This window comes from Cygnus atratus, chromosome 8 (genome assembly GCF_013377495.2).
Source record: "Cygnus atratus isolate AKBS03 ecotype Queensland, Australia chromosome 8, CAtr_DNAZoo_HiC_assembly, whole genome shotgun sequence".
Taxonomy (NCBI): domain Eukaryota; kingdom Metazoa; phylum Chordata; class Aves; order Anseriformes; family Anatidae; genus Cygnus; species Cygnus atratus.
In genome coordinates this window covers 23,717,903-23,730,620 of record NC_066369.1, presented here as the reverse complement: position 1 = coordinate 23,730,620, position 12,718 = coordinate 23,717,903, and the positions used below count along the sequence as shown (strand labels likewise).

The following is a 12,718-nucleotide window of genomic DNA, read 5'->3' as shown; positions in this document are numbered from 1 at the left end:
CTCCTCGGCGGACCGGAACGGCGCGGCGCGGCATGGCGGGGCGGGCGGAGCCGTGCGGCGGGCGGACCGGGCCGGGCCGGGGAGCCATGGCGGGGCCGCTGCTGCAGGCCTGGGGGCTGGGGCTGGGCCGGGGGGCGGCCCTGAGGAGCCGTGCTGCCCTCCGGCCCCTCGGGCTGCTGGCTCCGCCGAGCCGGGACGTGGCGGGGACGGGGCCCCGGGATGGCCCCGGGGAGGCGGCGTTGGAGGAGAACCCCTTCTACGGGAAGTATCGCCACAAGATCCAGGAGCTGCGCAGGTGGCTGGGGGCAGGGGGCGGCGGGTTTGGGGGGAGAAAAAGGAAGAATAGAGGTGCTGGGGGAGGATGGGGGTCTGGGGTCCGTGGTCTGTGAGGAGAGGGAGGCTGCGGGTGGAGGTGGGAGACGCGAGGGAGGTTGTGGCCGTCGAAGGGTGCAGGGGGAGCCTGGCCTGAAGGGGCTCGGTGCCCTAAGAGCCAGGTTAAGTTAGAACCTGCCCTGCCATCCCCTTGTCACCTGTGTTTTGTCGGGCCCCACAGTCTCTACATGCCTGGAGGCTGCTGTCTGTCTGCCTTGGGGCACCTTCGTGCCCTTAGTGTGGCGGTAGGGGTAGGCTGAAAGTCGTTTAGTTTAGCCTTGTGCCCCGCTAACTAAACAAAATAACTTCAGGCCAAATGCTGCCTTGAAATTCCCTTACGTCGTTGCCACCAAGTAGATGAGAGGGTCCTACTGCAAGGTAATCAATTTGCTAAGGGACGATTTTGCTAACACGGCAGCAGAAGAAACTAAAACAGGTTAACGGTATGGTCAGTACCACAGGAAACGCTTTAAAAGGCCAAATGGCGTTAATCACTTGGCACTATTAATAGTCTCTTCTCTGATTCAGAGCCAGTCCAGATGTATTTGAATCCCGTATGGAAAAAAGAAATGAAGTGAAAAAGCAGCCAGTGGGATACTCCAAGCAAGCCGAGTTTGTCAGATGTATGGAAGAAAAGGCAAGGCCAATTTTTCTTTGTAATTTGCACACACTGGAGCTATAATTCTGTCATTTATGTAGTATCAGCATAAAGCTACAAACATACAGCATTCTTGCTGGTATGGAGCCCCAGAATTTTACTCTCTAGTGGCTAAAAACATAATTCTGTATTCCAGCGTGTTATTTAGCTATTTTTCCATGCAGTAGACTCGGAGCTTGAGGGCTTTATTTAAGTGTTTAATTCATTCCAGATTAGTTTGGCCAGATGGAGTGACGTCAGCTTGCATTTATCATTCTGTAGTGAATTTAAAAGAAATAAAATTCAACAATATCAGATCCCAAATGAATAATAATTTCCTTTAACTAATCCTTTCTGACCTTGTAATTCATAATTCACATTGTTACTACTTACCTTTCCTCATCAATAACTTACTATAGTAAAATGCACTGCAGCAATGTTTAAGTATCTTAAATTTGAGCTTCTACGTGGAAGATTTTGTCAGCAGGCATGATATGCGTGGCAGGAAAGGCAAATAAATGTTACTAAAGCGTCAGCTATAAAAATTAAAGAAGGATGTTTTTTTCTAGGCAGAAGGCTTGGGCACAAAGACATCAAAGGGAGGATTCACACGGGATAAGGTAACGGAAATGAACCAAAGCGTTAGAGGATGTGCTAGCAAATAAAGGATGGATGTTAATTTGTAGTGTTACCATCAGTACTTTGCCCAAGAGCTTTTTGACATACAAGTAATGTTTCTTATGCTGCACTTCATAATAATATTTTCATTTACTGTTGGGATTACGTTCAAGTCTTAAACCTCTTTGCACTCTGGGTTTTTATTATGAAGTACTTTCAGATATACTCTCTCAGATATACTGGAAGTTCCTGCTAGTTAGAGAATCTGAAAGCTTGCAGTAATACATCAAAAGGGTTAAGCTGCCTCTGCAATGTTTAAATATATTTCCAGCATTCAGCCAGTAGAGGGACAAGAGGATGGTTTTATTCTCTTCAACATTCCTGTATTTTAGCAATCTTTGTAAAGCTGCCAATAGAACATGTGTTTGAGATGGTCGAAGAGGAAAAGCTTACAGCTCATCTTTCAGCTGCAGTAGAGACCTGCAGAACTGGAGCAAAGTGTGTTCTATGTCCTGACAGAATCTTTTATATTCTGCTTCAATGTATGAATCCACTTTGCAGTGTGTTACTACTTAACTATTTACTAGTTTCTATGGCAATTAAGAGAACTAAGATGCATTGTAAATTGAATTAAGTTCCTCTAGCTTGATTTTGTTCTCTGTAGTTGCATCCATCCATTCATTCTGAATTCTCACTTGAATCAGAGAACTGTCACCATGCCAGACTCCTTATGCTCTCTCTTGCAGACACTTGATTCGATTCTTAATGTGGAGATGGTGAAAGAAAAATCAGCAGAGGAAATAAAACAGGTGACGGATTTAAATAGACTGAACTTTGTTCTATATCTATGCTTAATAGTAATTTATGTGGGAGAATAGAAATTTTACTTAAAATAAGACTGAAAAATAAAACATGGCTATGGCAGTATAAGAACCACATTCACATGCATGTCAAAAGTAGAAGGTATTTTTCTCTGTATAGGGAAGTCCACCTAGAACGTACCCCCATGATAATAGTCAGTTTACATTTGTACTTGATCACTCAAAAACTCTCTGCTGTAACTTATTGCTGCCGTTTGATGTGTAGCTGTTTAATTGGCGTCAGCAAGATCCTGTCAGGTTTGAAGACAGGTAGAGGGAAATCCTGGCAGTAGCTCTCATGGATTTTGCTGTGTCTATTTTGCAGGAATTAAAACAATGCTTTTTCAGTCTATCTTCGTTTGTATTATCTGTCATTCAGGAGCCTTTGTACTCATACTAAAGATAGTTAGGGTTAGGAGGAGGTGGGTGTGTTTGTTTCAAGGACGATGTGAATCAAGTTATTCTCCCTAATATCTTTTTGTTTTGTACTGCATTCCCTTTTGTCTGGTTATAAATAATTTCTGTTCCATAGTTCTGATGTTGCTTGAGTTGGGTCTGGTAGTTTTTTCCTAATCAAATTGTATGCCAAGAAACTTTATGTAGGCATGCTCCTTTACGGGCAGCAACACATACAAAGGAGCCTTCTGGCAGGACTTAGAGCAAAAGCCTTGGATGTTTTCCTGATAGCTTGAGAACATTGTAGAAGCGATTGTGTTCTGCAGGGAATGACGTGGGACCAGTTGTAGCAGGGAGTGGATTCAATAACTTATTTCTTTTGAGTTTCCCCATTTCATTGTTTAAACATTTTATTGATAATTCTCATTAGTCGTGTAGGACTAGTCAATTTATTCAGGACTTCATATGAGCTTTTATGTAGGTATTGCCATCCAGCCGTGTTGAAAGACTGTCTGCTGTTAAAAATGCTTTGCATGTTCTTTGTTCAAAAGAAAACCAAAAAACCTGCAGACGTTGTTGGCATGATTGTTGTGAAGAATATAAGAAGCGGTTCTTATAGCTTGTAAATCTTGAGCCACCTCTGAGTGCGCTGCTTTTTTCTGTTATCTAATTGAAATCTGTCATTTGGTGCAAGTACTCTGCAATGTTAGAAGTGTGTTGCATTAGCAGCAAAGTCACTCAGGCTTAACTGAAAAATGATCCCTCAAAGTGCGTACAAAGATTTGTTCGCAAATGGAATTCTTCTTAAAGCATTTAACGTTACTGGTGGATGCTTGATTTTTAATGGTAGATTTCCTTTGTTTCCTACAGATTTGGAATCAGTACTTTTCTGCAAAAGATACAGTTTATGCTGTTATTCCTGTAAGTAGTTTCTCTGTAGTTACACTCTCTGAAGGTCAGCTTGCAAAGCTTTCCTTTCTGTTGTGGTTTAACGCAGGAGGCAGCTCAGCACCACACAGCCATTTGCTCACACCCCCCGCCCAGTGGGATGGGGGAGAGAATCAGGGGAAAAAAAAGTAAAAGCTTTATGGGTTGAGATAAAGACAGATTACTAGGACAGAAAGGGAAGCAAAATCATAATAATACATACAAAGCAAGTAATGCACAATGCAGTTGCTTACTACACAATGCCCTGCCAGTCCCTAAGCAGCAGTTGTTCCCTCCCCACTTGTAATGTTCCACATGGCACACACGGTATGGGACATCCCTCTGGCCAGCCTGGGCCAGCTGTCCCAGCTGTGTCCCCTCCCAGCTCCTTGGGCACCCCCAGCCCCTCGCTGGCAGGGCGCTGTGAGAAGCTGGGAAGGCCTTGGCTCTGTGCAAGCACTGCTCTGCAACGACTGAAGCATCGGTGTGGTATCAGCATTCTCATCCTAAATCCAAAACACAGCACCACACCAGCTCTGTCCTAGCCAAAACCAGGACAATTTCTAATTGCGATTCTGATCACAATCGTTGAATGAAGGAATCGTTGAAAGAAAATGGGAGTTCAAGAAAAAACTTTCTTTCCAGGATGAGGGATCTTAGTGCCTGGAATAAAGGCTTTTGATCCAAAAATGTTTAACATTTTTTTTTTTTTTTTCCTCCCATCAGTTGGTCTCAAAGCTAGTGCTTCTTTCTGCACACCCGCCCTGAATTTCCAGACACTTTTTATTTAGAATATCCAATATTTGTTGCAGGGGCCTAGTATCTGTTAATGTAGCATTTGTATTTTCAGATTTTTTTCTCAAAATTGGTCTTTTCTTTGCCCTCTTCCTTGCAGTACAGGCAGCTAACTTGTATGTTTAATGTGGCAGTGTGAGAGCGCTTGTCTAACAAGCTTGCACTTGGTTAATTCTTTGATTTAGTTCCTTACATTTAAAATTATTGGCAGCACTCTTTCACTGAGGTTGCGTGGTGCTTCCTGTGATAAGATCATATTTCTTATCCCTGATAAATTTACCAGATGTTAATTGCTGTTATTCTGCATGAAACCTTAGCCTGGATTGGGATTTCTTTTTATTCTTCTCTTCAGAATCTTTATGTGATCCTGATTTTTAGATCTGGCTTTTCACAACTGGGTTTTGAGTTAAGGTGGTGTGGGCCTTTCATTAGCAGGGCTGGCATTGTTCTTTGGTGTGCTGTTTTAGGGAAGCTTTGGAAGTTTTTTAAAGCTTTAATGCAAACCAGATTCTAGGCACGCTGGGAGGTAGTTTGTGGTGTTATCGAGGGGGGAAAAAGCTGGCTCCAGCCAGAAGTTTTTTGTTGGCTGGAAGAAAGGCTTTGCATAATTCTCAAACGCTCAAAAGCATACATGAAGGAATTTTGTGTTGGTAAATGACGTATGCTTTATTTCCTGAACACCACAGAGTAGGTATTAATATATGGTGCTGGCAAGAAAAGAACAGGCAAAAGATGTAGGGGAACATGGAGAGGACATGTGAATGAGATCGCCAGGTTTCGTCAGGGATGACTTAAATATGTTTGTGGTTTTCACATAAAACTATTCAGTAAGTATGTTATTTGGATAAATATCCCACTGCATTTTAATACTGAAGAACAGATGACTGTGATGTAAAATCCATAATTTGTGGCCAGGGATGTGTCATCTCATTCAGCTGTTGATGCCAAATGATGCAGTAGAGCTATTACTGAAAGAGGTTTTAATGTAAGCCTGAAGTGTGGGCCCCCACCTCCAACGAGGAAAGCTTTGTATCCAAGGAGTTTCCTGCTGCCTCCTGGAGAAAGCATTGTTAAAATGGGGTACCCATGACATTTAGGTAGCCGAGAACTAATATAATCTGCTGTGCCTTCATTGTTGCCTGTTCCCACAGTGAGACCTCCTGTAAGGAGAAGTTGTGCCCTGTAAAGGTTAATGAGACAATTCTGAATAACTGCATCCGCGTTTGTGTTGTGAAACATGAATTTCTCTCTCCTTCCCCAAAGGCAGAGAAGTTCGATTTGATATGGAAGAGAGCCCAGAAATGTCCATCGGTACGTACGGCGGAGATTCACGGTGCCTTGATGTATAGCTGTAATGCATTTCTCCTGTCTGAAGCCTAATTCATAAACTTATGACCCTCCTGTGTTCAGATGCATTGTATCAGCTCAATTAGTAAAATGCAAGTGTTGAAATATTTGTCTTAGTGTTCAGATAAAAGCAACGGCTATTCAGGTGTATCGAACAGGTTGATCTAGAGATCAGATATCTAGATATAAGAGGTGTAGAGCTCACATAGGTGAGCACGGAATCTCCCAGGGAATGATTTAGCTACGTCCCTCCAGTTTCCTTCAATTGATGTCTTGTGGTTAAGTCTCTTCCATGCAGCGTTGTGAAGAGCCAGACCTTTTAGGCCAGCTTCACTAATGTTCCTGTATATCTTTCATTGTTGCTTAAAGCATCCTCGTTTTAACCTGGAGGAATCGTTGTGAGCTATAAGCTATGTGTCACCATTGCGTTACGTTGCGTGTGTGTGGACAAAGTGAGTTCTCTTGTCTTACGGTTGAAGTGCATAAAATACTGAGGATTCCTAAGGCTGAGGTTCACAGTTTCTCATGGGGCTCGGGTGGATTTGTGGTAAACTTTAATTGGAAAATTGAATTTCAATTAGAAAATGTGTGAATGAGCATGCTGTTGCTTTAAAGAAGTTAAACTGCAAAAGACAAGAACAGCTAACAAGATGAAGAACACGTTTCTGCTGGTTTGTTCCACATGCTGCTGGATTAGTATTGTTTCTTGTTGAAAGTAGTGTGCTTTTAGAGTAATTTGTGCACTGAAGCATGGGCTCTGTGCAAATTGCACATTGCTAAGACAAATCCTTCACTGCTTTATAAAATCAAAAGGTAGCTAGACGTCATGGTGTTGAGGAGTGCTTTTTTTACATCTAAATGGGAGACTTCACCAGATTGATGACTTGATCCTGGGTATTCCATTTGCCAAGCTCAAATATGTCTGGCTTCCTAAGCTACTTGGAGCTTGGGAAGTTGTTTATAGTTTTAAGTGCATTTCTGTGCAGTCCATCGGCATTTAGTCAGGTGTTCTGCTTGTTTTTCTGCTCCCACATTGTCCTCCTTCCTGGTGTGGGAAGATGGTGTGAGAGCAAGTCCTGTACAGGACTGAAAACTCTGAATGTTCCTCATCTTACGTTTGACCATTTCTGTTGTTAATTTATTTTAGAAGTGAGCTAACAGATCAGAGTCTGAATATTCTCTACAGTCCTTTCCTTAGTTTCATATAACACTATAAAAATATGTCCCAACGTTGAGGATTTCCTAATGAAATAATGCCAATAAGGTAATGCCTGCTCTGAAGATTAATGACCTCTGCTCATCCACAAAGCAGCAGTGCAGGCTTTTCTGTGTTGGTCTGATGTGAAATTTGAGCCTTGGGGCAGTGGTTATCAGACTGGAGACACTCTCCCGGGTCATGAAGTCTGGTTCCTGCTGTCCTATCATTCTTAGTAAAGCAGAGACCCTTTTTTCTGTTGGCGTTCCTCACTAAGGAGTTTATGCTGGAGGCCAGTATGACAGGGGTATTCTTGTTCATTATTTTATGAAAAGGAGAATTATTTATCGCTTCTCTGCAGTTTCTGTACGCTTTGCCAAGAAAAGAAGGCTATGAGTTCTTTGTGGGGCAGTGGTCAGGAGCGGAATTGCACTTTACTTCTCTAATAAATGTTCAGGTAAGTAATTATAAAAAAGTTGAAAATGGATTAGGATCCAAAAATATATAATGTCAGAATGTTACAATATATAATTGCTAAATAATTTAATGAACAGATTTTCTAGCTTAACTTGAAAATAATTCTCAGTGAAAATCTGCCCTGAATTATGGGCATTCAGTAAGTTTATGAGTACTAAATGTCTCTTTAAAGAAGAATAAGGTAGAATTCAAGCAGTCTCAAAATAGAAGAGCCAAATGTTTTAGAGCTGTTTGCACAAACTACTTAGAATACCAGTAGATGCTATGAAATGAAATCTCTTTCTAGAAGTTGCAGGTTATTTTAAATGTAAAATGGATTCTAGTTAAGAACTCCAACCTGACCCTGCAAATCACTTGTTTTCTGTAAATACCAGGAATAACAAACTATTAATTAGAACTGACCCTTAAGCCCTGAAAAATAGTTGTCTCCGTAGCAGTTAATACTGAAAAGTTTTATAATTAAGCCTCAAAATCTGCAATAAAGCTGAAGTTCTGTATGGGATACCAACAGATTTCTTTACGTCCTTCAGACCCAAGGTGAATCTGCTCCGAGCCAGCTGGTCTTGTACCATTATCCTGAGCTGCAGAAGGAAAAAGGAATAGTACTAATGACAGCAGAAATGGACTCCAAGTTCTTGGTGAGAGAAATCTAATCATTGGCTTCCTTCATTTTATGCTGCAGTTCCTCTTATAGTTTTGAATTAAAAACTATGTCTCGAGAAGAAGCTTTCCCAAACAGTGATCATGTTAGATTTCTTTAATTTAATCTATTTAGTAATCTAGGGAAAGCTAGAAGGAAATCAGCAGTCTGACTGTCTGCTGTTTGCAGCTCGTACATACTTTTTTTCTTATTCTTTGTATTATAGTTTATTGTTATAAAGCATAAGCAAAATTTAGAAATGCTTCTGGTCTTCTTGCTAATGGAAGCAAATTTAAATGAAAGTGGTTGCTACCTGCCAACTAGTTGAAACAGTGTTTTGAAACTTAATACTGACAGGCAAAGCAAGAGACATCCAGAGCTTTGTGTTAAGTTTCCGTGTGTCTTTGCTCTTTTCCCTGCGTGTGGGTGTACTGTTATTTGCATATCTGTAATAGTATAGTGCTAGGACTAATGGCACTGGGGATTATACCGGTGGAACAAGATGATAATTAAAACATCCCACCTCTAATTGACCCGCTTACACCACTTCCGAAACTATGTGGTAATGCATTTGCCCTGTTGTATCTCGGAGCAGACAATCAAATTTTGCAACGCGAGTCCTCCATAGGAGGGAGGAGAAAGATGTGACTTTGGTAAATCTCCAGTGCCTTAGAGTGGGTAGGAGTCATGACAGATAGGGTATCTTTGACCTCTGAGGTGTATGCTCAGCAGGAGAATAGTTTGTAGGCACGGTGCTCAGGTGCCTGAGTAGGTCAGGAACAAAAGGGAGATGGTTTTGTGAAGAGATCTGCAAAACGAGGCTGACTTTCAGCCCCTAAATAGTCTTTTTCAATGGGAAACAACAAAACCCAGTGTTAACAAATCCTTTATTTACACTTGCAGGTGGTCCACGAAGCCCAGTGCTTGGCGAATCAGGTGCAGCTTTTCTATGCAACGGATCGTTCTGAGACCTATGAATTAGTGGAGACCTTCAACCACAGATCTAACGAATTTAAATACATGTCAGTTATAGCAGAGCTTGAGCAAAGCGGACTTGGGAAAGCACTGAGACCTAGTCAGGTTTCTGACAAGTCATAGAGACTGCATGTGAAGCAAACCAGGAGCAAAGGGTTTCTTAGCTGGTTCCTGTCTCTACCATTCCGTGGAGTTGGACTGGCTACAGGAGGGATCTGGAGACATCCTGGGAGCGTGATTGTCAAGCCCGCCTGGCACCGATACAAGCTGAGGACGTGGGTCACTTGAGCAGCGGTAACGAGTTGCCCAACTGGAGCACTGCACTTCAGTGTAACGTTGTCAGAAGGAGCTGTTTTCCCTTCCTGTAACTTAGCTGCTGCACGCTGTGTTTTTGAGATCTGAAATAAAATGTCAGAATGGGAGCTGTGTCGTGGAGTGTATTGACATCACCAGAGAGATAACAATCGGTGTTTCTTCTCAATAAAGGCATTTTAAGTGCCCTCTGCCATTATAATTGCATGGTCTAGTGCTTTTTAATTTGTGTGGAATTTATACAGACTTGTCTGTCAAGAAAAGAGAATGGGTCTGATGGTCTAAAACAGATTCCTCTTTGTTACCTTGTGTGTGAGGTTCCGCATGCAGATGTATAATGTGGCCTGCGTGGTTTTTCAGGACTAAAGAACAGAATGACTTAGATTTGTTCTGGGAATGTTGTGCTTCTTAATTCATATATCCATTTCATCCTGTTGCTGGGTTTCTATCTTAGAGTTGTTTTTCTTGAGGAATAGGGTATTATAAACATGATTTTATTTTTGTATATTTTTGAGTAGCATAGAGGAGTTGTTGTGTGCTTTATAGCATGCTTTTTCCTCAGACTGGCATCTACTCAGCGTTCTACAAATGGTGTTTAAAGGGACAAAAATAGCTCCTGTTTCTGTATCAGGAACAGCACTACCTATAATAAAAGCAAGATGAAATGGTCTAATAACAGAGCTAGAGCCACCGACCAGTTCTTCAATTGCTAAATGACAACTCATGGAAAAAATGCATTAGTGTGAGTATGCACAGCCACTTTGACATGTTTTGTAGCAGTGTTTGTAGGAACCTGGCTTTACAGACTGCAGTGGGGTGTTTTTTTTGTTTTTTAACCTGCTTTCAGCAGAAGAATCCCAAACAATTTGTGCTTTGAGCTCCTCTTGTTTTCCTTCCCAGCAGAGGCAAACAGGCCTCTGTGGGCAAGGGCAGGCTGTGCAGGGACCATCAGCGTGCCACCACTGCCCAAGTAGGTAAATAAACAGAAGACAACCAGGAGCAATGCTGAAATACCTTCCCTATCCACATCACATCACTGACACAAACCTGGCGTTAGCACCAGTTATCCGTCATGTCCAGACCACGTTACACCTTTCCACCAGCCTGCTCAAGCTGGTAAGCATTTCCTTCTTTGCCAAAGAAACAGGGACAAGGGGAAGCAACTTGTCTGTCAGAAAAAGACCAGTCCTGGGGGCAGGCCTGGTAATAGTTTTATTTTTATGCTATCCTTAACCGTGACCTGATACAGGTTTGCTTAGTTACAAAGTACCCTTACACAATCTGTTTGCTAGTGTAATTGCAGGACCCTGTTGCTGTAGTACTCTCACACCATACTTTCTGAGCCCCTTCCTTGGACATGAACAATGTTCAGCTAAGCACTAAAGGCAGATAATAAGGTTTTATTGATGAGATCTGTTTAACGGTGATTTTTGTGTGTTAGGTATGAACTCTTGTCCGTTAAAAGATGTTTCTAGGAGAGGTCCATCTTCTGGGGCTGTGCTGCAAGGAGATGGTTTTGTTCTCTGGTATTGCCTTTGTTTCTGATTGGGTTGGGTCTGAGAAAGTGTGCACAGCAGGGCACTAATCAGGGGAGGTGTGGATAGGGCTGTTACAAGCTGAACAGCCCATCACCTTTATTAAAGAGCCTTTCTACTTCTATTTTACAGCATTCGTGCTCCATTTATAATTTTCCTTTGGCTGAAATAAGGGCAGTTTTGATTCATTACTCACTTCTTGCTTTGAAGAAGTCAAAGTTGCTGTATTCATTTTTAATATAGCTATAATACAACATCCCTGGATGAGTAATTGCTAACAGGAGTGAAATCCAAGGCCTTCAGATCTACACCTGAGCCTCTTTCTGAGCTTAAAAGACCAAAGTCTCCAGTATAAGGCTGTGAGCAGTCACTACCTGTAATTTGAGTGTTTTTTTTTTTTTTTCAAGCCTTGGGGTGATTAGTCACAAGCTAATACCTTCTCCAGGGGTTTAAGACAGACAAAAATGGTACAATATAGAGGAGGAAACACTGTGCATTGCATGCACTGGATGTACTTTTGAATAAGACCCTACCTGAAAAGGCAAAGTTGATCATACCACTTGCACCCATTTTGCGAAGAGAATGGGGTGAGTGCGTTTTCTGGCCCTAGAAGAGACGGAATTAACTGATGGAGAGAGCAAGTGCTTTTCTTCAGGTATTTTCATGTGCCTTGGAGTGTACCTCATTACCTGTTCCTTCCTTTTGTCAGGGTGAGACCAGTTGGCACAGACATTACTGACTTTGTGCTGATGACCTGGTGTTGCGTTGTGTCTATACAAACTAGAAGAGCCAAGAGCTCACTAGGTTTGTATGTGCATGTGTGTACAGTGGTAGGAAGACTGCCAAAGGCTTACAGAGCTGAAAGTTGCACGACCTGGGAGATATTCCCAGCTCTTCCACTGATGCAGCCTTGGCAGGGGCTGGCCACAGGCATAGACCCCCTGCCCCTCTGCAGCTCGGTGCATGGCAGCTACTCCAGGTCTAAGCCACTAAAACTCGCGTAGGGTTTGTCGGACACTTGTTCTTAGGGTGTGTGATGAGCCTAAGAGCTGCTGAAATAAATCTTTTGGTCGTAGCCTGGGTAACCGTGAGACACTGTGCTGTACAGCCGCTAGAGGGAAGATGTCCCTTCGCTCTGAGCTACCAGCACACCAGTTACAAAGCTTGTCTGCTCAACTTTGTTAACTCGGGGTGGGTTTTGTGCTAGAAAGACACAGATGCCGAGGCTGCTCCTGTGCGGGCAAGCAGCAAGAGAATGCAGTGGGATGTGATGAGTTACACCAAAGGATCCCCTACCCCTGGGAAGGATGCAAGACCCCAGTAACTCCAGCACCAGTTTTCTAAGTCGTTTTGCTGATTTCCAGCCACTTGTGGGCCAGGGTCTTCCTGAGCTGGGTGCGTCTCTCTCTTCAGTAGCCCTCAAGTGGGCATGTTTGTGGAGGAGAAACCCAAACCTCCTCGGGGCCCTGTGTAGACCAGCCCCTGCAGCAGGGAGACTGTGGCTGAGCCGGGTGCCGCACGAACCGTGACCTCTCCTTGGTGCCACCTGCATTCGGGGTGTGACAGCAGTTCCTCTTTGGAGCGCTGGAGCCGGTTTTGTAGCCAGAGGCTCTTAGTTATCAGTATCTCGAA

General features: G+C 42.9%; 1 protein-coding gene across 1 annotated transcript; it reads left to right on the top strand.

Annotated features, from left to right (window-relative positions):
• The first annotated feature begins 37 nt into the window (after nucleotides 1-37).
• Nucleotides 38-9,661, top strand: ATPAF1 (ATP synthase mitochondrial F1 complex assembly factor 1). The gene is made up of 9 exons (XM_035537731.2): nucleotides 38-295; nucleotides 901-1,009; nucleotides 1,579-1,629; nucleotides 2,374-2,436; nucleotides 3,754-3,804; nucleotides 5,869-5,916; nucleotides 7,509-7,604; nucleotides 8,155-8,262; nucleotides 9,168-9,661. Exons 1-9 carry the CDS (start codon nucleotides 87-89, stop codon nucleotides 9,360-9,362), a joined length of 930 nt encoding a protein of 309 aa, XP_035393624.1. The 5' UTR covers nucleotides 38-86; the 3' UTR covers nucleotides 9,363-9,661.
• Nucleotides 9,662-12,718: the final 3,057 nt, after the last annotated feature.

Excerpts from the sequence above, each read along its gene's own strand:
- ATPAF1 (XM_035537731.2), top strand. The coding sequence starts at position 87 with ATGGCGGGGCCGCTGCTGCAGGCCTGGGGGCTGGGGCTGGGCCGGGGG. Across the intron at positions 5,917-7,508 it reads GAGCCCAGAAATGTCCATCG|TTTCTGTACGCTTTGCCAAG; the intron begins GTACGTACGGCG and ends GCTTCTCTGCAG. Across the intron at positions 8,263-9,167 it reads AAATGGACTCCAAGTTCTTG|GTGGTCCACGAAGCCCAGTG; the intron begins GTGAGAGAAATC and ends TTACACTTGCAG.